Raw genomic sequence first — 24999 nt, 5'->3', positions numbered from 1 at the left:
CATCATAATCAGGACACCACCCATATCTATCACCCCCAAAGTTTCCTGGTGCCCCTCTGTGATTCTTCCCTCCTGTACCCGCCCCCCCACCGCCTGTCACCCATCCCCAGACACCCATTTATCTACTTTCTGTTACTATAAATGAGTTTGCATTGTCTAGATTTGTATAAATGGAATCATACAGTATTACTCTTTTTTATCTGGCTTCTTTCACTCAGCAAAATTATTCTAAAATTCATCCACGTTGTGTCAATACCTCATTCATTTTTATTGCTGAGATATGTTCCGTTGTATGGATATACTGCACTTTGTTTATCCACTCATCTGGTGATGGACCTTTGGACTGTTTTTAGTTTTGGGCTGTATCAACCAAAGCCACTGTGAACATTTGCATACAAGTCTTTGTGAAAAATACTTCCATTTTTCTGGGTAAATACCTAGCAATGAGAATGCCCGAACATGTAGTAGGAATATGTTTGACTTTTTAGAAACTGCCGAACTGATTTCCAAATTTACATTCCCACCAGCATAGGATTCCAAATCCACTGCAGCCTCATCATCCTAGCCATTGCAGTCCGTATGTACTGGTGGCTCATTGTGGTTTTGATGTGCATTTCTTTAATGACTAATAAGGTTGAGTGTCTTTCCATGTACTTATGTGCCACCCGTTTATCTTTGGTGAAGTGTCTGTTCTAATCTTTTGTGTATTTTCTTATCCGATTGCTTATTTTCTTATTAAGTGTGGAGGGTTCTTTATGTATTCTGAATACATAGTCCTTTATCAGATGTATGATTTGCAAATATCTTCTCCTGGTCTGTGGATTGTCTTTTCATTCTCCTACCAGAGTCTTCAAAGAGCAGAGATTTTAAATTCTGATTCCATTTTTTTCTTGTTTGGTTTTGTTATTTAGGAATCTCTGCCTGCCCCCAGGTCACAAAGGTATTCTCCTGTATTTTCCTCTAGAAGGTTTATGGTTCCAACTACGATAGATCTCACATTATATTTTATGTATGGATTTGATTACCCAGTTGTTACAGTATCAATCATTAAAAAGTTGTCATTTCTTACTTGAATTACCTTATCATCTTTGTAAGTCAATTGGTTATATATGGCAGGGTCTATTTCTGGACTGTCCTGGTTCTATAGATCTATTGTCTATTCTTATGTCAATATCATAAATGCTTGATTACTAGCTTTATAGTGAATCTTTCAAAAGTTTAAGTCCTCTGAATCTGTTCTTCAGAATTGTTTTGGCTAGTCTAGACCCCTTTTCATATACATTTTAGGATCAGCTTGTCTATATCTACTAAACAGCTTTGCTGGTTTTGTTTGTTTCTTGGATTTGCATTGAAATTTTAGGTGAATTTGGAAAAAATGGACATCTTTAAATTTTCCAGTCCTCTAATGCATGAACATACTGTATCTGCCCATTAATTTATTTTATTTTATTTTTTTTAAAGATTTTATTTATTTATTTGACAGAGAGATAGAGCCAGAGAGCACAAGTGGAGAGAATGGCAGAGGGAGAGGGAGAAGCAGGCTCCCCACTTGAGCAGGGAGCCCGATGTGGGGCTCGATCCCAGGATTCTGGGATCATGACCCGAGCCGAAGGCAGACGCTTAACCATCTGAGCCACCCAGGCGCCCCTGCCCATTAATTTAAATCTTTAATTTCTCTCACTGTTGTTCTTAGATTCCAGTGTAGAGATCGTGTACTTCTTTCATTAAATTCATTTCTAAATATTTCGTTTTTCTTGCTATTACAAATGGTGTCCTTTTACATCCTTTTCTACTTGCTTGTTGCTAATACATATAAACACAAGTTTTGTAGACCGAGCTTGTATTCTGCGGCCTTGCTAAATTCACTTAATTTTTCTAAGGCTGTTTTTGTTTTTGTTTTGTTTTTTTAAGATTCTTTAGGTTTTCTGTATACAAGATCATGTTGCCTGTGAGTAGAAACAGTTTTATTTCTTCCTTCCAATATGTGTTTTGTTGTTACCTTGCTGCACTGGCTAGAATTTCTGGATCGATGTTGAGTAGAAGTGATGAGATTAAACATCCTTGCTTTGTTGCTGATGTGGAGGAAAGCCTTCATGTTTCACTATTTTACTAACACTAAGCATGTTGTTAACTACATGTATTTCATACATGCACCTTATTAACCTCAAGATGTTCCCTTCTCTTCCTACTTTGATGAAAGTTATCACAAATCGGTATTGAGGGAGCCTGGGTGGCTCAGTCATGTGGTGTCTGCCTTTGGCTCAGGTCATAATCCCAGGGTCCTGGGATCGAGTCCCGCATTGGCTCTCGGCTCAGCAGGGAGACTGCTTCTCCCTCTGCCTCTGCCTGCCACTCCCCCTGCTTGTGCTCTCTCTCTCTCTCTGTGTCAAATAGATAAAATCCTTTAAAAAACACACACAAATGGGTATTGAATGTTCTCAAATGCTTTTTTCTGCCTTGAGGAGATGGTCCTGTTATCTTCCCCTTTTATCTTGCTAATAGGATGATGTATATTGTTTGAGTTTTGAATGTTAAACCAAACTTGCATTCCTGGGATAAGCCGCTGGATTCTATTTCCTAATATTTTGTTAAGGATTTTTGTGTTTCTAGTTATGAGAGATATTGAACTGTAATTTTCGTTTCTTATACTGTTTGGTATCAGGATTATGTTAGCCCACTAAAAAGAGTAGAGAAGCATTCCCACCTCTTCTGTTCTGGGAGAGATTGTGTAAGTTAGAATTACTTCTTCCATAAACCATCTTATCTTGGAATGTTCTTTGTGGGAAAGTTTTTTATTGCAAATTTAATTTTTTTTTAGCAGTCAAGGGTCATTCAGATTTTTAATTTCTTTTTGTTTTGGTAAGTTGTGTTTTTCAAGGAATTTATTAATTTCATCGAGGTTGCCAAATTTATCAGCATAAGCTGTTCATGATATTGAAGACTTTGACGCCTCCTTTCAGTGGACAAGAAAGTTTAATGAGACATCAGTGAAGATATGGAATATTTAAATAACACTATCAACAAACTTGTCGGAATTGGTAGGTATAGAATATTTTGCTGAACACTTACAGGATACACATTTTTTTTCAAGTGGTCATGGAATATTCACTGCATATGTACCACATGCTGGTCCATAAAATACATATCAAAAATTGTATTAAATTAGATATTAATGAAAATAAGCTGTTCTTCATACCTGTTAGGATGGATACTATAAAGAGAAAAACAGAAGCTAACAACTGTTGGGGAGGGTGTAGAGAAATTGGAACCCTTATGCACTAATGTAACATGGTGCACTGCACCATGTTACATTAGTGCATAAGGGTTCCAATTTCAAAACACTACAGCAGTTAGTGCATTAGGGTTCCAATTTCAAAACACTACAGCAGTTCGTCAAAAAAGTAAAAATAGAATTATCATATGATCCGGCAATTCCACTTTTGGGTAGATACCCAAAACAATTGAAAGCAGGGTCTCAAAGAGCTATTTGCACACCCCCATTTCTAATAGTGGTGCTATTCACAGTAGCCAAGAGCCAAGAGGTGGAAGCAAGCCAAGAGTCCATCCGCCGATGAATGGCTAAACAAACAGGATCTATACATATGATGGAATGTCTTCAGCTTTAAAAAAGAAGGGAATCCTAACACACGCTACAACATGGACGAACCTTGAGGACATTGCACTACCTGAAATAGCCAGTCACAAAAAAGACAAATCCTGTATGATTCCTTTCATATAAAGTTCCTAGAGATGGGGCGCCTGGGTGGCTCCGTCGGTTGAGTGCCCAACTCTTGGTTTTGGCTCAGGTCATGATCCCAGGGTTATGAGATTGAGCCCCTTGTCGGGCTCCATGCTCAGTGGGGAGTCTGCTTGAGATTCTCGCTCCCTCTCCCTCTGCCTTTCCCCCTGCTTGCTTGCTCTCTCTCTCTCCCTCTCTCTAAATAAATCAATAAATAAAATCTTAAAAAAAAAAAAGTCCCTAGAGTCAAATTCATGGAGACACAAAGTAGAATGGTATTTGTCAAGGGCTCAGGGGAGAGGGCAGTGGGAGGTGTTGTTTAATGGGGACAAAGTTTCAATTATGCAAGATGAAAGAGTTCTGGAGACAGATGGTGGGGATGGTTGCACACAACTGTGAATGTACGTAGTGCCACTGAACTGGGCACTTAAAAATGGTGAAGAAGGTGGTTTTTCTGTTATGTTTACTGCAATTACAAATAAAATTAAAAAGCAATCTGCAAAATCTCAAAAATACTTGACTATTAAACAATCCACTTTTAGATAGTGATGAATGAAAAAGTCACAAGGGAATTTGGAAATATTTTGAACTGAAAGCAAAAACAGAGCATCTTGAATTTGTGAGAAGCCAGGAAAGCAGTGATTAGAGGAAATTGGCAGCTCTTAGGATGGTTCATTTTTGTGTCTCGGCTGGATTGGGCCACGGGGGGTACACAGACATTGGGTTGAACAGCATTCTAGGTGTGTCTGTGAGCGTGTTTGTGGGTGAAATGAACATCTGAATCAGTACCTGAGTAAAGGGGATTGCCCTCTCCAGAGTGGGTCCAATCAATTGAATACCTGAAGAAAACAAAAAGCTGAGTAAGAGGGAATTTCCGTTGCCTGGCTATTTGAGCTGAGACATCGGCCCCCTGTCCTCAGACTAGAACTTACACCCATGGGCTCTTCTGGTCTCAGACCTTCAGACTTGGACTGCACCTACACCAATGTCTCTCTTGGGTATCTAGCTTGCTGACCACAGATCTTAGGATTTACAAGCCTCCATAATCATGTGAGTCATTCCTTATAATGAATCTCTTCACACTTGCATACACATGCATACATACATGCATATCCTATTGGTTCTGTTTGTCTGGAGAGCCCTGCTAATACAGCTCTAAACAGTTATATCAGAGAAGAATAAACTTTTAATAAACTACAGAATCAACTCTCTAAGGACAGGCAGGTCTGCAGTCAGTATGTGGAAGAGCCAGGTGAATGCAGACAGCCAGGCTCCAGAGTCCAGGGCTTAACCCCCAGGCTGCATCTTGGCTTACGTACCTCCCATTGGCTTGTGTCAAGCTTGCAGAGGACAGCAGTCAGGGAGAAGATGGTGGTCAGGCTAATGTGGTGCTCCAGAGGCAGAATTTGGACCAGTGGATGGAGAGCAGTTCTAGCTAGCAAGGCAGACTTGGGATTGACATAGAATGCATGACAGGCTGGGTGAAATGGCAGTGAATTCTTTGTCCCTGGAGGTATTCAAGAGCAAAGTCAGACAGTAACTTGTCTCTACTCAGTCAAACAATAATTGATGTTCAAACCAGGATTTAATGGACACTCTTCAAAAAGCTATCATGTTCTGCCTAATTTATCCTGGTTTTTTTTTTTAGGATTATTTTTTACAAGCCATAATTTTCTGGTTCTTGGTCTAAAGACCATGAAGATATTTTAAATAGGAACATGGTCCATTTCCCTTGTCTGAACAGAAATGCTTAAACAAATAAAATTGTCTTGTCCTCAGGAGTATGGAGAGGGCATTCTGACTAATCTAAGCCCTCAAATACATTGGGCCCAAGTTCTGGGTCAGGCTCTGTGGGATCACAGGCATGGTACTCCACCACTCTTGGTCTCAATGTGCTCATCTGTAAGATGGGTATAATAACAGAAGTGTGCGTTTGCTGGGTCTCTTAAACTACTTTCCCAATTGCTGTGTCCTGTGCTTTGATTTTCAGTGAGGATAAAAAGATCACATATGAAAACAGCACCTGAAAATTTAAAAGCTGAGTGCACACAGAGGTGTAATTTTCTCCTGCCTGGGAAGGAAAGAAACCCAGGACATCATCTCTTTAGCATCCAAATGCAGCCCATTTTTGCCTAAAGACACATTTAGTTCTGTGACAGGCAAACATTGTCCCACCTCAGGGATCAGAGATTGGCATTTGAGAACAACAAAATGTTTCATGGCAGCTCCTGGACAAGCTTTTTACTTTACTTTCTTTCTTTCTCTCTCTCTCTCTCTCTTTTTTTTTTTAATGACTAATATCGTTGGGTCGGTTTGTCCCTGAGCTGACCCTAGCAACATAAAACTGAGACTAATTAGTGTGGAGATAATACAGATGGGTCCAGTTCCTGTTTTCATGGACATCTTAAACTCAGAGAATAAAAACCAGAAAAGAATTCTAATTTTTAAAAAATATGTCATTGGGAATATCCTTGGCAGTGTCTTGGATGTCAGGAGAACTGGGTTTTAATTCTTAGCCTACCGAAATCATAAGAGACTCTTAACTATAGGAAACAAACTGAGGGTTCCTGGAGGGGAGGGGGGTTGGGGAATGGGGTAACTGGGTGATGGACATTAAGGAGGGCATGTGATGTAATGAGCACCGGGTGTTATATAAGACCGATGAATCACTGACCTCTACCTCTGAAACTAATAATACACTATATGTTAATTAATTGAATTTAAATACAATTTTAATTAATTAATTAATTAATTCTTTGTCTTCCAACCGAGTGGTCCTGCAACCCTTCAGAAGCCACTTATCCTGCTCAGTTCCAAACCTGTAAAGGGGGTTGGTCTTACTTACCTACTGTGACATAACAGAAAAAATATATGTATTGAACTCTGGCACAGAGTTCCTAAAACCTTCGTAATTTCCTATGTCATAAGAGCACTAGGAACATCTTTTGTTCTAATATTTAGTCTTTGACTCTGGTTCCTGAAACAGACCTCCTAAGTCTCTTGGCATTGCCTGAATGATGGAGGAGTGTGTTCTAGTGAGGTGACTCTTGGTGGGCTCCTGGATAGCTTCAGGCTGGAGGCTGGTCCCCAGAAAGACCAAGCCATGGTCAGAAGCTTGGAACTTTCAGCTCCCCCCAACTCCCAATCCTCCAGGGAGGGGAGAGGAGCTGGAGATCGAATTAATGCTCTCTCACGCCTGCATGATGAAGCCTGCATAAAAACCCCAAACTGGGGTGTTCAGAGAGCTTCCAGGCTGCTGAACACACCCACGTGCCAGGAGAATAACACACTGCAATTTCACAGAGATAGAAGCTCCTGTGCTTGGGACTCTTCCTGACTTTGCCCCACGTACCTCTTCATCTGACCGTTCATCCATATCCTTTATACTAAACCAGTAAGTGTAAGTAATTGTTTCCCTGAGTTCTATGAGCCCTTCTAACAGATTTATCAAACCCGAGGAGGGGATCATGGGACCCTCAGGTTAGACCTGGTCAGTCCGATGTTTAGGTAACAAGCCGAACTCGTGACTGGGGTCTGAAGTGGGGACAGCCTCATGGGACTGAGCCCTAACCTATGTCCAGGTCAATGGTGTCAGGAGTGAACTGGATGGTAGGACACCCGGATGGTGTAGAATTACTTGATGTGTGGAAAATCCACACATCTGGCATCAGAAGGGAAGTGTGGTAGCTGTGTGAGAGTGAAGTGGAAACATGGGAGTGCTCTGTCTACACACCTGCTAAGCCGTGAGGAGGAAATTACATTAGGAAAACAGCTCTAACCCTGTAAAGAGTTCAGCACCCAGCAGAAAAGGTCCACGCTTCTTGCTTCAGAAGGATCCATTGGGACACCTTCCCCACCCCCACCCCTACTCGACACTGGGTTGGGGGGTGTCTGATGGGTTCCCAGAACGTCCTCTTTTTTCCAGTGTTCTAGGGTAGCTTGCATTCTATTACTTTAAACCTTAATTTATTTTTGTTTACAGCCATTAGACATGTTCTTGCAAAAATCCAAACTCTAGGAAAATACATAGGCAGAAACAAAAGCTGTTTTGTGTCCCAAATGAAAACCTTGGTTGTCAGCCTTCCCCACTAGACTGTTAAAAGTTCTGGTTACCAGTTCAGATATGGGGCAGGAAGTCCCCCTATGCCACCCAGCAATGCTCCAATGCCCACTCAGTGTCCTACAATTCAACTCAATTCTGACACTCCCTACCCAGGGATAGCACCAGATCAAGGGCTCAGTCCCACAAGACTGCCCTCCATTTCAGATGCCAATCGAAAGTCCAGGTTGTTACCTGTGCTTCTGATCAATGGGCTATATATTAGAGATTCCCACAACCCACTCCCTGAGTTTCCATTAATTTGCTAGATCCGCTCACAGATTTCAGGAAACCTGCTTACTCACTAGATTGTGGATTTATTACAAAGGATATTAAAAGAAACAAATTAACAGTCAAATGAAGACAAAGAAACTTCTGTCCTCACAGAGTTTGGGCCACAGTGGTATATGGAAGTGTTCTGGTCCCCAGCCTAGATGCTCTGAACCCCTTCCCTTTTTTTTTTTTTAATGGAAGCTTCATTACGTAGACCTGATTGATTAAATCATTGACCGGTGGTGACTGATTCAACCTCCAGCCCTTCTTCCCTCCCTGGAGGTCAGGAGGTGGGATTCAAAGTTCCAACCCTCAATTCCTGGTTGGTTCCCCTGGCAACCAGTCCCCATCCTTAGGTGCTTTCCAAAAGTTACTTCATTAACACAAACCCAGTTCTGGTGGAAAGGGGCTTGTTATGAATAACAAGACACTCATTTCACCATAAGGGCTCTGAAGCAATTTTGGGAACTGAGGACGAGAGACCAAATATTATAACAAAAGTTGCTTATTGCTCAGGAGATTTCAAGGGTTTGAGGAGCTGTGAGCCAGGAAACATGGATGTAGACCAAATACATATGAGAAAAATATATTGATCGTCTGAAAGATAAAATATGTATTTCCTGTAAATTATAATATCTCACACTCTGAACAACCTGAGACACCATTTTATCCTTCTTTGTATTTCCCAATTCATCCGTTGGTGGAGTAGGTACCAGGGCACTCAACAAATATCTACTAGATGAATAAGTGCTCCATCGACGTCATTCTTTTCTTTTTTTTTTTTTTTAAGATTTTATTTATTTGAGACAGAGAGAATGAGAGAGAGAGAGCACATGAGAGGGGGGAGGGTCAGAGGGAGAAGCAGGCTCCCTGCTGAGCAGGGAGCCCGATGCGGGACTCGATCCAGGGACTCCAGGATCATGACCTGAGCCGAAAGCAGTCGCTTAACCAACTGAGCCACGCAGGCGCCCCTTTTCTTTTTTTTTTTTAAGCATGCTTTAAGGAGATGTCTAAAGCTAATCTTTCATATAGTTACAAGAGCTTAAAATCATTTTCTTGACATTGTTTAAAAAATTCGACTAAGGAAATGTTAAAGATCTTACTGGCTTCATTTGATGATTCAGGAATCAGGCAACATCCCACCTAGCAGATAGAAAGGAGCTGTACAAAATGAAAGATTTTTATAGGTGGAGGGAATAAGGAAGTTACACTATGCAAAAAATTAGGTTGGTTATTGCAAGGTTACTTTCCTGTAGGAGACGCAGGTTCTATCAGGCAGATGACCTCAGTAGTGCCAATCAGGCGACAAGGTTTAAGATTCCATTTCTCGGAGACCCAACACTGTAATTAAGTCTCAGTTTGGTAACGTGGGGCTTAGCATAAGTGACTCTACTTTGCGCCTGTTGTCTTGTGTTCAATAACGTGGTATTTCTTCCAAATTATAGCATTCATGTAAAATTAGGCAAAAAAATAAAAATAAATAAAAAACCCGAAGAGCACCCCTATTATGAAATTTTACTGTAAATTTAATACAAGTGTCAATGAATATTCAGAAAATTTAAAACAAAAGAAGTGTCCTAGCTTTGCCACCCTAACACCAAAAATATTTGTATTTTGTTATATTTTCTTTTCGGTAAGTTCTTTTTTGATTGAATTTTAGAATCTATTTTTAGATTTTTAGAATTTATTAGATTTTTAGAATTGAAGAAGATAATAGAAACTATACATAAGAATAATACACCTATAGTCCCCAAACTTAGAATTAACAACCATTAATATTATATTCACTTTGACTTTCTAAATTAAAGACATAGACTATTATAAAGTTGACTAATCACTATCATGACTTGGGTGGGACTCCTTCCTATATAAACAACAGATAGATTCTGTCTATCAGCTCTATTTCTGCCTTTCCCTGCTCTCTGCTTTATCATATGGGGCGAGAAGCTTCCAAACCACCCACCCCTCTCCCTTCAGCACTGGTTTTGGGGCATCACTGGTGGGAGGTGTAAAGCCAGAGGAAGAAATGAACTACTCTTATTTGTGGCACCATCTCTGGTAGGGTGGTGGTTCTTTCAGCAGCAGCAGCTGTAGCCACAGCAAGAGTGTAGGCTTCTGCAGTCAAGGTCAAGGGCAGGACCTCTGGCAGATCAGCACAAAGTGTGGACTCTGAGCTTCAGTCCACGGATAGGGGCAGCCTCCTGACGCCTGAGTACTGTAGCCTTTTTCCTGTTATTCTCCATCCTTTTCAACATATTTGAAATCAGTTATTTGCATTAAATATCTTTCTGCTTGAAATCAGTAAAATGACTTCTGTTTTCCTGACCAGGCATGAATGGACACAGTGCTATTGATTGGCATGTTCCTAAAATTTACATAAACAGCATCATGCTGCATATAATATTCTGCATTTCCTTTTAAAAAAATTAAGTTAGCTATAAATTATAAAGATACAGAAAAGTGTTCAATTTAACAAAAGTTTGCAAAGCAAACACTCAAAACCACCACTCAGGCTAAGAAACGGAACACTAATGGCATCAGAAATACACAATCCTTAAAACTTGCTGTTTCCGTTTAACACAGTGAATTTGTGACCTAACCCCATGTCAATCTGTAGCTTTAGTTCATCTTTTTTATTTCATGAATATGGTTTACTTATCCATTCTTGGACTTAATGAAATTAGAGATGCTTCCAGTTGGTTCACATTCACAAAAAAATCTTGCAGTAGATATCCTTCCTTACATCTCCTTGTAGTCATTTTGTCAAACTGGGGTTGTAACCTATTAGTGGGTTGACAAATCAATGTAAAGGTTTTAATCAATTTTTTTTACAGTTTTAGTAAGATACATTTCACATATCATAAAACCCACTGATTTTTAGTATTTCAGAGTTGTAAAATCATCACCATAATCTAATTTTAGAATATTCTCAAAGCCCCCAAAACAAACCTCATGACCGTTAACAGTCACTTCTCATTTCTGCTCCCCAGCACACAGCCCTCCCCAGCCCCAGGCACGCACCAGTTTATTTTCTGCTCCTACGGATTTGCCTATTCTGGACATTTCACATAAATGGAATCAGACAATATGTGGACTTATGTGTCTGGCTTCTTTCACTTAGCATAATGTTTTCAAGTTTCTTCCATGTTGTAGAATGTATTGGTACTTCCTTCCTTTTTATTGTCAAATAATATTCCATTGTGTGGATATACCACACTTGTTTATCCATTCATTGGTTGATGGATAAGTTGTTTCCACTGGCTATGATGAATGTGCGCAGGTCTGTTTTCATTTCTACTGGGAGTGGAATTACTGGATCATATGAGAATTCTAGATGTTTAACTTTTTTTTTTTAAAGAGTTTATTTATTTATTTGGCAGAGAGAGAGACAGCGAGAGAGGGAACACAAGAAGGGGGAGTGGGAGAGGGAGAAGCAGGCTTCCCGTGGAGCAGGGAGCCCGATGCGGGGCTTGATCCCAGGACCCTGGGATCATGACCTGAGCCGAAGGCAGACGCTTAACGACTGAGCCACCCAGGTGCCCCTAGATGTTTAACTTTTGAGGAGCTGCATCATTCTACATTCCCATCAATGCTATGTGGAGGGTTCTGTGATGACCCACCTGAACCCCCCACCCTTGTTTTATTTTTCATAAAATAATCTGAAGATTATTTTAAACTAAACAGATTTGAAATTCAACAAATGCAGAAAGAGCCTTTTTGGAGCTTCCCTTATCTGATTAAAAGCAGAAACTTCTGGAAGTGAGGTTGCCATAAATCTCCTCTCCACAGGAATTTTACTGGCCAGAAAGAAGGCAAAGAAGATCACTCGTATCTACATAAACAAATATTGTCACAAACTTTATGTCCTGTTTGTTCCCCTAGAACCTCATTTACTCTTCTCATAGGAGCCTTTTCTTCCCAGTCCCTCTCCCCTATTAAGTTAGGTATATAAACTCTCATCCTACACTGTTTAGAGAGTCATGATTTTCTGTGAACTCCACATAATATGTCAATAAAAGTTCTTTTCTCTTGCTAATCTGCATCTTGTTAGCTAATTTACAGGGCTCCAAGAACTGAAGCTAAGAGAGTAGAGAAAAGGTTTTCCTCCCCAACAGTTCCAATTTCCCCATATCCTCACCGACACTCGTTATTGTCTAATTTTTTTATTATAGCCATCCTACTAGGTGTGAAGTGGTATCTTATTGTGATTTCAAGTCACATTTCCCTGATGGGTAATGATATAGGACATCTTTCCATGTGCTTATTGGCTATTTGTATGTCTCCTTCAGAAAAATGACTATTCAGGCACTTTGTCCATTTTTTAATTGACTTATTTATCTTTTTATCATTGAGTTGTAATCCAACAATTTTTTAAAAATTGAGATGTAGAAAAATGCTTAGAGCTGGGCAGGCATGTTTTAAACTGTGCACTGAAAACACAAAATCTAGAATACATAACATCAGGGCGATCACCTGTAGGAAAGGTGGATATGTTTCATGAAACTTTGGTTTTAGTCATACAAATGTATATGTGAATTATATTTCTTATTGTGGATTGCATTCAAAAAAGTTCAAATCCCGTTATTTTAAGGTGTCTCCTTAGGCAATGACTTGCTAGGTCATAGAGTATACCCATGTTCAAGTTTACTAAGTATGGATCCCAGTTCCCCTTCTCCAATTCTGAAGGCCAAAAAATTCTAGAAACCCCTTTTCCTATAACTTTGCAACAAAGTCCTGTGGCAGTGAAAAGTGACCTCAAATGAGCTAAGGCTATTTAAAGTTTATACTTATCCCATTTAATCTGAATATTCATGTTTCACTGCAGACAAATCAATGTGTTGACATTGGATGCTGCTCCTGATCTCATTAGGAATGGTAATGTAAAAATGGTATCTGTACCTTTTACTTTCAAAGTAAAAAAAAAAAAAAAAAAATTCCAAAACACATCTGATTGCAAAGATTTCCAATAAGAGCTTGCAGACATATGTACCAAAAAGCTCTCCAAATTGGCTGAACCAATTTACACTTCTTCCAGCAGCATGTTCCCCCATCTCTGTCCAGACTTGATAGAGTCAGACCTTAAAAGTTTTGCCTATCTGATAGTGAGAAAAGACAGCTCGGGCTGTTTTAATTTGCATTTCCCTGGTTATTGAAAAGGATGAACAGATTTTCTTACGTCTACTGGCCATTTGGGTTTCCTCTACTGCGAATTGTCCGCTCACATGTCTATCTGTCTTTTCAGTTATGATTTCTTTGGCTCTCCACAAATGGACTCCAACACCATATTCAAATAATTGTGATTTTCAGCTGTTGGAGAAGTTGGATTTATTCTGACAAACTTATGTTTTTTTTTTCCCCCTGAGATAATAAATGTAGACGAGAAACTAAGAAATTGCGAATAAGGATGATTTCTGCCTTTCTCAATACAAGAAGTGTTCAGGGCCCATAGTGTAAAAATGGCAGCAAAAGATTTTTCTGCCCCTCCCCCCAACTAATTAAATTTTGAACTCGTTCAAGTTTCTAGTGGATGCAAAACCTAAATTATTCAGGCAAGCCAGGTTATGACTTAAGGACCCTCCAGTTTGCAACAGTCTAATGTGTACCTTTGCGATGTCAATGTTGAGATAATGTCAACAGTTGAGCTAGATATACCTGGCTGGTCACTTAAATGATTAACTTAAGCAACTTCCTCCATGGGCAGGGAGGGAGACTGGAGCTTCTCACCGGAAGTTGCCCTCCCACTGACGGGAAATCGCCTGCCCACTGACAGGAAGTCTCAGGTGGAGGGCGAACGACCAGTCCAAATGCTGCGAGGTTGACAGAGCTAAACCTGTGGCTGCCTCCTTCAGTGAACACGATGGAAAATTATGGAAAACCTGAAGTTCCTCTTGATCATTGTGTTGGTGAGGCTGGGGGTGAAATGAGTTTCCTAACGTATTTTGTTGCCTGGGTGTGAATTTTTATTTATGATTTACATGCAGTCACTCATTGTGGATGAAAGGACTACACTCAGAAAACATAATGAGTACAATATTCTGGATGCATCTTAATCAGAATAAAAAATTATTTACACTTAAAGAGTCCTTTGCTGTTACCAAATGCTTTTTTAAAAAATTTATTTGAGGAGGGGAGGGGCAGAGGGAGAGGGAGAGAAAGAGAATCCCAAGCAGACTCCATGCTGAGCCAGGAGCCCCACTCGGGGCTCTATCTCATGACCCTGAGATCATGACCTGAGCTGAAATCAAGAGTCTGTTGCTTAACCAACTGAGCCACTCAGGCATCCCTACCAAATGCTTTTATATTAAATATATTCTTTGATATATTAAGCAATCTCTACACCCAACGTGGGGCTCAAGCACAACCCCGAGATCAAGAATTGCATGCTCTACCGACTGAGCCAGCCAGGCAGGCACCCCTGATATTTTTAATACTCCCTTGAGGTGGACATTTTTGGTCCCATTTGTCATTCCAGAAAACTCAGGCTCCAGGAGAGGAAGTGGTTTCTATTTAATTCACCTAAGGGGCAGGTCTGGGGACTAGGGCAAGGGGATAAGTAATAGATGGGTCTTGAACAAGGGCCACATACTCAAAGGTCTACAGGATTGGTAGGTAATGGAAACAATTAAAGCTGACATGGAGGTAGTAGGGAGTGGTGGGGAGTGTGGCAAACCAGAGAGGTCACAAATCCTTCTTTTAGAAGGTGGCTGCCACTGATTTCCAGCATACCATTGCCATGTGGGAATATAGGTAGGCCCAAGGTTGCCAGAGCTTCTGATTTTTCTTTTCTTTTCTTTTCTTTTTTAAGATTTTATTTATTTATTTGACAGAGAGAGACACAGCAAGAGAGGGAACATAAGCAGGGGGAGTGGGAGAGGGAGAAGCCGGCTCCCCACCGAGCAGGGAGCCTGATGCGGGGCTCGATCCCAGGACCCTGAGATCATGACCTGAGCCGAAGGCAGATGCTTAACAACTGAGCCACCCAGGCACCCCGAGCTTCTGATTTTTCAACAGAGATTATAAATCCAGACTTTATATCAGATACTCTGATTTTTAAATGTTGGCAAACAATTCAAATTAAAGAAATCTGGATAGGTGTTTTTGTCAGTTGTTGAAAGGGAGTAGAGGACTCCTAGCAGAGTAAACATTTGAATACTGTTCTACGCACTGTCCTGAGCACTCTACATGTATTATTAATCGAATGCTTGTCCTAACTCTGTGAGGGAGATACTGTGAAGATCTCCATGTTATAGATAGCTGAAAATATAACTAAGTAGCTTTCTCAGGGCCACACAGTGATAGGTAGCAGAGCCAGGATCTGGCCAGCAAGTGCAAGGGCATCAAAGTAAGCATTATCCAAAGGTGGGCAGTGGGAGTGGGCTGTTGTTGCAGGTAGTAAGAAGATGCATCATCTACAGAGAATTTAAAAACAGTAATAAAAATGGACTGAAGGTCCTCTGCTTTTTAATATCACCATGCACAGGCACTATTAAACAATGCCAGTGTGTATTTATTATTTATCACACTGATAAAACACACAAATCCCTGAAAAAACTCCAGCAGGTCTGAGTTCTAAGGAATTATTGTGGCTACTGTTGAGGGGTTTAAAAAAATCTCTTCTTTGTGTGTGTGGTAAATACACATAACATAAAATTTGTCATCTTAACCATGGTTAAGTGCACAGTTTAAGCATATTCACATTGTTTTGTAACCAATCTCTGGACTTTTTCTTCTTGTAAAACTGAAACTCTGTCTCCATTAAACAACTCTCCATTCTCCTCCCCCAGCACCTGGCAGCCACTGTCCTACTTCTGTCTCTATGAACTTGACTAATCTAGGGACCTCATGTAAGCAAGACCACACAGTATTTGTTTTTTTGTGACTGGTTTATGTCCCTTACAGTGTTCATCTGTAGCATGTGTTAGACTTTCCTTCCTTTTTTAAAGCTGAGTAATATTCCACTGTATGCTTCTGCTATATTTTACTTATCTGTTCATCTGTTGATGAACATTTAGGGTGCTTCCACCTTCTGGTTACTGTGAATAGTGCTGCTATGAACGTGAGAGTACAAATATCTATTTGAGTCCCTGCTTTCAGGTGTTTGGGTAAATACCCAAAAGGGGAATTGCTGGATCATATAGTAGATCTATTTTTAACTTTTTGAGGAAACACCAGACTGTTTCCTTATTGGCTGCACCATTTTACATTCCCACCAGCAGTGCACGAGTGTTCCAATTTCCCCACATCTTCATCAACACTTGTTTTGTGTGTGCATGTTATTTTTATAGTAGCTGATGGGTATGAAGTAATATCTCCTTGTAGTTTTCATTTGCATTTCCCTAATGAATAATGATGTTGAAAATCTTTTCATATGAGTATTGGCCATTTATAGATCTTCTTTGGAGAAGTGTCAACTTAAGTCTTTTGACCCTCTTTTTTTTTTTAAGCAGGCTCCATGCCCAGCATGGAGCCCAACATGGGGCTTGAACTCACCACCTTGAGATCAAGACCTGAGCTTAGGTCAAGAGTCAGATGCTTAACTGACTAAACCACCCAGGCTCCCCATTTGCCCATTTTTAAGTTGGGTTATTTGTTTTGTTTTTGTTGTTGAGTTATAGGAATTCTTTATGTATTTTGGATGTTAACCCCTTATCAGTATATGCTTTGTAAATATTTCCTCCCATTCTGTAGGTCACCTTTTCACTCTGTTGATCACATCCTTTGACATGTAGAAGTTTTGAAGTTTGATGTCGTCCAATTTATCTATTTTTACTCTTGGTGCCTGTGCACTGTCAAATTTTAATAATATATAAGCTCTAAAATAATACACTTACAAAACCTACGCTTTAATAAACAGTGTATTATACATGGATATTGATTCAGAAAACTCCTAGTTACACAGTTGGCTCCCCAGACACATGGATTTAGCTATGTGTTTGTTTCCAGAGTAAGTTTGTAATGTTTTTGGCTTCATTTGAATTTGCTTTGGGGATAGTTCTTGTCTCCAGTTCCTAAGGCAATACACATTCCTATGTTTACACAGTAATTTCAAAATAAACAAGGATAGTATAGTGATTGTGAAGACAAAGAAAAAAACCCTTTGTGATTCAGCCATTCTGTACAACTACTTATAATTCTTATTTGGTTTAAATTTTATTTTAAATTTTTTATCTTTTTAAAGATTTATCCATTTATTTACTTTGGCGAGAGAGAGAGGCAGAGGGATAGCGAGAGAGAGTCTCAAGCAGATTGTGCACTGAGCACAGAGCCTGACTTGGGGCTCGATCCCAGGACCCCAAGATCATGACCTGAGCCAAAACCGAGTCAGACACTCAACCGACTGAGCCACCCAGGCACCTTATTTGGTTTAAATTTTAAAATGTGAAACAGAGTGCCAACTGCAAGGGATAATATTTTTGATAAGTGCAAGTCTTACCTTATACTTGAACTATTTTACTGAATCTGCATATTAGCCTAAAATGGAAATGTATTTTTTCATTTTTTTTATTTAATGGTCAGTACACTCTAATGTTATTCATTATTTCAACAGGCAACTATGTAAATGTAAGTTAAAAAATACATTAATGTAATTATCAATCCACTGTCTTTCCCTTTTTTGAGGGTAATATTTATTTTATTTTTTATTAAAAATTTTTTTTGCTGGCTCGCTTAAAGTTCAATAAAACAGCAAAAAATAGTTTTCCCAGCCATTATTATGTTGCATTTAATGTTCATTACTGAAAATAAATTTAAAAAATGATCCTTCCTAGAGTGTCAGATACTGGAGATATGAGATATCTAGATGTGTCCAGGCTGGGAGAGCAGTGTGGGAGGTAGAACTAAGAGGTGACACTGTGTGCTGAGAAGGAACATCTTTTAGGGCCTGAGGACCATGGGAAGGAGTTTGGATTCTCTTCCAAAGGCATCTGGGAGGCTCTGGGGGGCCAGCTGGGTGAGGAGTGCCCTGTGATCTGTGTTGACTGTTCTGGCCTCCGTGTGGAGCTGGGTGGCTGGCTGGGGCAGTTTGGGGAAGCCAGGGGTAGAATCTGCCCTCCTCCAGTTTGGGTGCCCTGGAGATGTCTGAGGACTCCCTTGTGTATCCAGCCAGGGTTGCCAGTGTCAGGCTTCACGGACTGGGATGACACACATGTGCCTGAGCTTCCGAGGGGGTCTGACAGTGTGGAGCTGCAATCAGCTTACTCAGCGGTCCAGTGCTTGGGGATGAAGGCAACGAGGGGGTTAGGATGAAGGGCTCCAGCAGCCCGTGAGAAGCTAATTGGCTGAAGTAAATGCCCACGGATTCTGACGGAGGATGAATGTGGCAAGTGTGAGAAGACCTTCCCGAGTGAGAGTAAATGCACGAACAGAAATTGGATCCACGAGCAGGCAGCTTGTCTGCACACTGATAAAGAACAGCAATTTCTATAATTAAATAGCGCCATTATCTTACACATGATGATGTTTTGGAAATCATTTTTGCAAAGGCAGGAGCCATTCCAATGCTCCCAGCCTCTTCCTAATTTTTTTTTATTTTTCCGAAATGCTGAGTTGTCCAGCTCAGAGACCCCCGAAGGTTCGTGTTGGGTCCCCCATTCCTAAATTTCCATGACCAAAACCTAGCTGCAGACTCATGCAGTAGGGTGCCACTGCTGATGTGGCAGGTGCCCACACGTGTGTCACGGGGCAGGCAGACTCAGCAGGAGGGTGCTCTGAAATACATACCTCTACTCCAATGATAAACGGGAAAGACAGAAATCGCCGGGGGAGAAACTGAGATAAAGGGGGAACCTATAGATTAAAGGCTTATTTCAACCAATTGCAATATATGAATCTTACTTGGATCCTGATTCTTAGAACACAAACTATGACAAAAAATATGACATTTATGAGATAGTTAGAAATTTGAACCGACTGGATATAACTGAGGAATTATTAATTTTTTAGATGTGATAATAGTATTGTGGTTATAGTGTATATACAAAAGACCCCTTATCTTTTAGAGATACACACACTGAGATACAGATGAAATGATAAGATCCCTTGGATTTGTTTCAAAACGACATGGGGCAGAGCTTCGAGTTATCTGCAGAAGGCACAGGATTGGCCAATGGATTGTGGTCATGGGACTGAAGGGTCATGGGCTTCATTATACTACCCTATCTACTACTGTAAATGTTTGAGATTCTCCATTGCAAAACTGAAAAAAGGTATTTTTGTGAAAAGATGGTGGATAGGCTCTAATATGACAACATCCCACTAGGAAAAAAGTTACCTGCCTTTTATTTTATTATTTTTATTATTTATTTATTTAGGGGCGCCTGGGTGGCTCAGTCGGTAAGCATCTGCCTTCGGCTCAGGTCATGATCCCAGCATCCTGGGATCGAGCCCAACATCGGGCTCCCTGCTCCGCGGGAAGCCTGCTTCTCCCTCTCCCACTCCCCCTGCTTGTGTTCCCTCTCTCGCTGTGTCTCTCTCTGTCAAATAAATGAATAAAATCTTTTAAAAAAAGAGAGATTTATTTTAGAGAGAGAGAAGGGGCAGAGGGAGAGAGAGCTTCTCAAGCAGACTCCCTGCTGAGTGTAGAGCCAAAGTGGGGCTGGATCCCACAACCTATGAGATCATGACCTGAGCCGAAATCACGAGTTGGATGCTTAATCGACTGAGCCACCCCGGTGCCCCCTTACCTGCCTTTTAAATTATCTCTCCACCCTTCTCCACTCAAGGAGCAAGGCCCTTTGATTGGGCCAGTCTGTCTTCGATATTGTCTAGTGCTTGATCATATTCCGGTTGAACGGGGAGAGCAGGCCTTTGGCAGGACACAGTGTCTATTTGTAACTTGATGGCATCCCTTTGTTTCATTGTATTTATTTTTTGGCTACTTCTATTTTGCAACTGATACTGATTTTCTCTTTACAGAAGTGACAAAGTTTTATTCTTAAATACATGTATGTAAACAATCTGATTTAAAGGCAAATAGTACAGGGGTGCCTGGGTGGCTCATTGGGCTGTGTCCCACTCTTGATCCCAGCTCAAGTCTTGATCTCAGGAGCATAAATTCGGGCGCTACATTGGGCTCCGTGCTGGGTGTGGAGCCTACTTAAAAAAAAAAAAAGAAGACAAATAGTACAGGTGGTACTCAGATATCATAGGATTTTTTACAGGGTGGGGGGAAATGACAGAAGTGTGGGAGGCACTGATACCAGTTACAGGAAACATTTCTTTATTTACCACATCTAACACAAATCTGAGGTCCCTTCCATCCCGGAGAGTCTCTGTGCCTGGAGGAAGATGGTCTGCTCAGGCCCACTGTCTCCTTGAATTTCAGATAAAGCACTTGACACAGAGAAGGGGGCCAATGGCAGGAGTGGAATCAGATCACACAGAGAAGGCTGGCTGCCAGAATGGGCCCAGACACCAACCATTACTAGGTTCAGAATCAACTAAAACAAAGGAGGAGGGACGAAGGGGAAAATGTTTTATCCATCATTTTGTTGTTTCCCATTGGTTGTTTTCTGCTGGGGGAAATTTCCTGACTGTCTTGAGTGAAGCATACAAGGGGGTCAGCAAGCTATGTCTACCCAGAGTCTTTTTTTTTTTTTAAAGATTTTATTTATTTGAAAGAGAGAGAGAGGGCTCACAAGAGGGGGGCAGGGGCAGGGTGAGAGGGAGAAGGAGACACCCACCAATGGTAATGTGTTGCAAAACCGGAGGATAATACTGCAACCAGAAAACTGACATGGATACAGTCAAGATATAGAACATTTCCATCACCACAAGGGTTTCCCCCGTTGACCGTCTATAGTCACATCACACACAGGCCCACTTGGCCAGACCCTCACCCTTGGCAATCACCCAGCAGCTCTCCATTTCTAGAATTTTGCCACTTCAAGGATGTTGTATGAATGCAATCATACAGTATGTAACCTCTGGGGATTGGCTGTTTTTCCACTTGTAATTCCCCGGAGATTCATCTGAGGTGTCCATGAATCAATTGCTCATTCCTTTACTGCTGAGTAGGACTGCATGGTATGGGTGGACCACAGTCTGTTTAACCGTCATCCACGGAAGGACCTCTGTGCTGTTTCCACTTTGGGGTTACTCTGAATAAGGCTTCTTTGAACATTTTATGTACAGGTTTTTGTGTGAACATAAACTTTCATTTTTCTAGGATAAATGGCCAAGAGTGTGCATGTTTGTTTTTAATGAATTGCCATATTTTATAATCAGGATATTTCACCTGAAAAAAAAAAATCCATGTTCCTGATTTCTCTTCAATAATCACAATATCTGGAAAGATGGGGCACAGCAACTCATGATCCTAATGGGCCAGAGCACTCCAGTCCCCTAATGCCCTGCCTAGTCCCTTTTATTTATTTACCTGCCTGGCGAGGCTCCTGGTTTACAAATTTAAGCGGGCAGAATTGGAACACAATGAGTTTTATATATATACATGTCTACAATTTCTCTGCTCAAGCAGAAAACACTGGTTGCCTATGGGGAAGGGTATCCGGTTATGGGACAGTGAGAGCAGTCACTGTTACTATGAGCCCTTTGGGGCCTTTTTAGTTTAAACCATTTGACTCTTTTAGTTTGAACCATCTGACTGTATTACCTACTCAAAAATGAATAAAATGTGAAAACAAGAACACTAAAATTTCCTCACAGATACCTGCTCTGGTGCTGCTTTTCCCATACCAACTTTTCTGTTTATTCAGAGAAGAGAACCTATTGGAATTTCCCCTCCCAGAGTACCTGGTTCTACACAGGGAAAACTCTCTAGCTCTGGTATCTAATTTCCCCTAATGCACACATTCCCTGGTCTGGGATCTTAAGGGTTTGACTCCAAAACACACCTCATCACCATCCAAAAGCCCGATGACCCCTGGGGGGCAAACACAGACACATGTGTGCCTCTGAATCCCAGTAAGGTATCTATGCCCAGCCCAGGGGCCACCTCCTCCAAGAAGCCTTCCCAGCCTGACTGAAATTCAGGGTCTCCTTCCTTGTCCTGCAGTGGCATTAATGTGTGCCTTTCTGGTTACAATTCAGTGCACACTTCCTGAACCTTTTACAAGAGCCGGGCTGGTGCACCCTCGCCCCACCCCTTTCCTGACCTCCCACTAGACTGTCCCCCACCCCCCCGCCCCGCAATAGATGAACATTTTAGAGGCACTGGTGCACTTTGTGTCCTCTGAACTCACCGCTCATGTAGCTCGTGCAAGTCATGACAAAGACATCTACAAACCACAGAGCACAGAATGTAGGCTGAGTTTAAGAGCTAAGATTTCTGCATGCGGACGAATTCAGTGATGCTGAACAGAGGCGAGAGGGGATAGCGTGTGCCCCGGCAGTGTTGGTGCTCTAAATCCACCCCTTGGGTAACCTCCCTAGGACTTAAAGAAGACAGGAGGTGTAGCGCAGAAAATAGGGCTCTGGGATCTGAGAGCCCTAGCGCTGCCCTTCTTGTTGGGTGACCTTTGGGCCACTATATCTGCTTCCTCCTGGAGAAATGGGGATCATAACTTCTCTCTGGCAAGGCTGTATGGAGGTTAAAGTGGGAGGAAGCACCCAGCCGGCCTTCAGTGCTTCAGCAGGTCGCTGCTGATTACGGAACCCGGGTCCCTCTTCTGGAAAGTACGACCCGGACGAAGTGCACCTCGGCACTCCGCATCCCAGATTTCCGGGGTGCCTGTCTCTTTGCGTGTTGACGGTCAGTCTCTCCGACCGAGCTCACGGTCACGGTCACAGTCGCTCAGCGGCCTCGTTTGCGCGGCGCCCAGGCCCGGCTCAGTCGCCAGAGGCGCTGAACAGAGCCGAATGAATGACTGCACGAACGGCTGGAAGGCTCCGCACTGGCGCCCAGTAACAGCCAGAGTTTGAAACCACCGGGTATGAGCGTGTAGACCAGAAAACTGCGCAGTGATTCCCGCGAGGTCGAGGGGTGGCTGGTAGGCGCGCGAATTCAGGCTGACCCCACGTGGGCGCGCGCCCTAGCCCTTCATTCCCCGCCTGACTGTGGCTCGGGCTCGGGCCCGGGCCCCATCCCCCACGTGGCCCGGGGCGCGTGCCCCACCTCATTACCCACCCCCTCCCCCGCTCGCACTGCGTGGCCGAGGGCGCGCGCGCTCCAGACCCTCCCTCCGCCCGGCGTGGTCGAGGGCGCGCGGGCCCGGGCCGGGGGTGGGGTCGCCGCGGGCTCGGCCCCCTCAGTTCCCGCGCTCGGGCCCTGCCGGGGCCCAGGAAGTGGCCCTAGGCCGCGGCCCTCGCTCCGCCTCCTCCCTCCCGCGTTTATCACCTGCTGGCCCGGCGCGCGCGGGCGGGGGAGGAGGGCGCGAGGGGGAGCGCGCGGGCGGCCAGGCGCCGGGTCGCCGGAGGTGAAGCGCGGCGAGGATGGCGGCGCGGGCCCGGGGACTGCCGCTGCTGCTGCACGCGCTCTCGGTGCTGCTGGCGCTGGGCCCCATCGCCGCGGCGGCCAAGCTCAACATCCCCAAAGTGCTGCTGCCCTTCACGCGGGCCACGCGCGTGAACTTCACGCTGGAGGCCTCGGAGGGCTGCTACCGCTGGTGAGGCGCGCGGCCCACGGCCGGGGGAGGTAGGGCCCTGGGGCCCAGGAGGCAGGCCGGCGGGAGCGCGCTGCAGGTGCGCCGGCGCGGGGAGAGCGCGACCGCGGCTCGCGGGGCTGGTCCGGCGGGGCCTGCGGGCACGCGCGGCTTCCGGGCCGGGGCGGGCGCCGGGGAGAGGGGGGTGCCGGCGAGGTGGCCGGGCGCGCCCCCAGCAGGCCCGCGCGCAGCAGGTGCGCCGGCGCGCGCTCTCCGGGCACCCGGGCGGCGGCTAGGCAGTCACGGCCGGCCCGAGCTACTGGCCGCGCCGGACGCGGCGGCGTGCGCGCGGGTTGCCGCCACTGCGCATGGCGCCGCCTGGGCCTCCGCGCCGCTCGGGCTGGAAGGGAGCGGGGCCTGGCCGGCAGCTAACTGTCTGTTCGTGGTTTGTGCGCCAGGAGGGGCCCAAGAGTCGGCCTGACTTGAGGAAGGGCGTCCGAAGCTGTGGAGGGCCCCGGGAAGGCCCTACCAGGGAAGGGGGTCTTCAGGACTTCCCCTGTGGGGAGAGGAATGCACTGGAGCGCCTGGGCCAGGGATGGGGGTCCACGTGGTCTTACTTCCCCTTCTTGTCCAGGGCTCCGGGGAGCGGGTGGTCAAGGCCCTGCAAAGCCCTAGTCTGGAGACGCAGGTTTCTTGATTTTGTCTAGTGATTGGAGACTCATCCCCGGCGCCGGACTGGTATGGGAATTGGGTTTGTGGAGAAGCCTGAAAGGCGTGTGTGGGAAGAATCATATCCGTTCAGCCGCTTTGGGAGGAACATAAACCTTTGATGAAAGGTCTTGCGGGGGGAAACCCTAGGGACCCATTTTACAGATGAAAAATGAAACGCAAGGCATGGTTGGTGATTCACCCCAGGTTGTCCAGGGTGGGGTCAGGCTTTGTGCTCAAACCTCAGGCTTTTTTTCGACAACTCCCCTCCTGGCTTCCTGGGGAACTCCAGAATTCTACATTCATTGTGGGGGGTGGGATCTTGGAAACCCCAGAAACTAATGAAACTAGAGGCCTCTGCTCCCCCTCTTTCCCCCTAGACAGAGAGACCTGGCTAGGCCCGTGGCTGGGCAGGGTGATGTGGTCCAGACCTTCTGTCCAGCAGACCGAGAAGGACCGAGAAGAATGCAGCTTCTACTCTTGTCGGGTGGAGACAGCCCCGGGTGTGACTGAGGCCCCACCCACACCTCACAGCCCCACCTTGCTAGAGATGAAAGGAGGCTCTCTGGGCCCTGGGCATCCAGGAGGCACTTCTGCCTCTCCCTTTCTTTACCTGTTTGATGCCTGGGTCAGTGTTGAAGCTT

The 24999-nt window shown here is 43.6% G+C and overlaps 1 protein-coding gene and 1 long non-coding RNA gene across 3 annotated transcripts in view; both read left to right on the top strand.

Annotated features, from left to right (window-relative positions):
- The window catches only part of LOC118549233 (uncharacterized), a 39666-nt gene extending 25499 nt beyond the window's left edge, over nt 1-14167 (top strand). Inside the window, exon 4 of the long non-coding RNA XR_004923999.2 lies at nt 13813-14167. This is a non-coding gene — a long non-coding RNA (uncharacterized LOC118549233). The remainder of the gene's footprint in view (nt 1-13812) is intronic.
- Nucleotides 14168-23460: 9293 nt separating this feature from the next.
- The window catches only part of NUP210 (nucleoporin 210), a 107390-nt gene continuing 105851 nt past the window's right edge, over nt 23461-24999 (top strand). Inside the window, exon 1 of one of the 2 annotated variants that reach the window (XM_078074637.1) lies at nt 23461-23671. In XM_078074637.1, the coding sequence (XP_077930763.1) occupies nt 23499-23671 (173 nt within the window). In that variant the 5' untranslated portion in view covers nt 23461-23498. The remainder of the gene's footprint in view (nt 23672-24999) is intronic. The other variant, XM_036113486.2, reaches the window with a different exon arrangement.

The sequence above is a fragment of the Halichoerus grypus genome, chromosome 1 (genome assembly GCF_964656455.1).
Source record: "Halichoerus grypus chromosome 1, mHalGry1.hap1.1, whole genome shotgun sequence".
Taxonomy (NCBI): Eukaryota; Metazoa; Chordata; class Mammalia; order Carnivora; family Phocidae; genus Halichoerus; species Halichoerus grypus.
The sequence above is the reverse complement of the archived record's forward strand: the minus strand, read 5'-3'. Positions and strand labels throughout refer to the sequence as shown.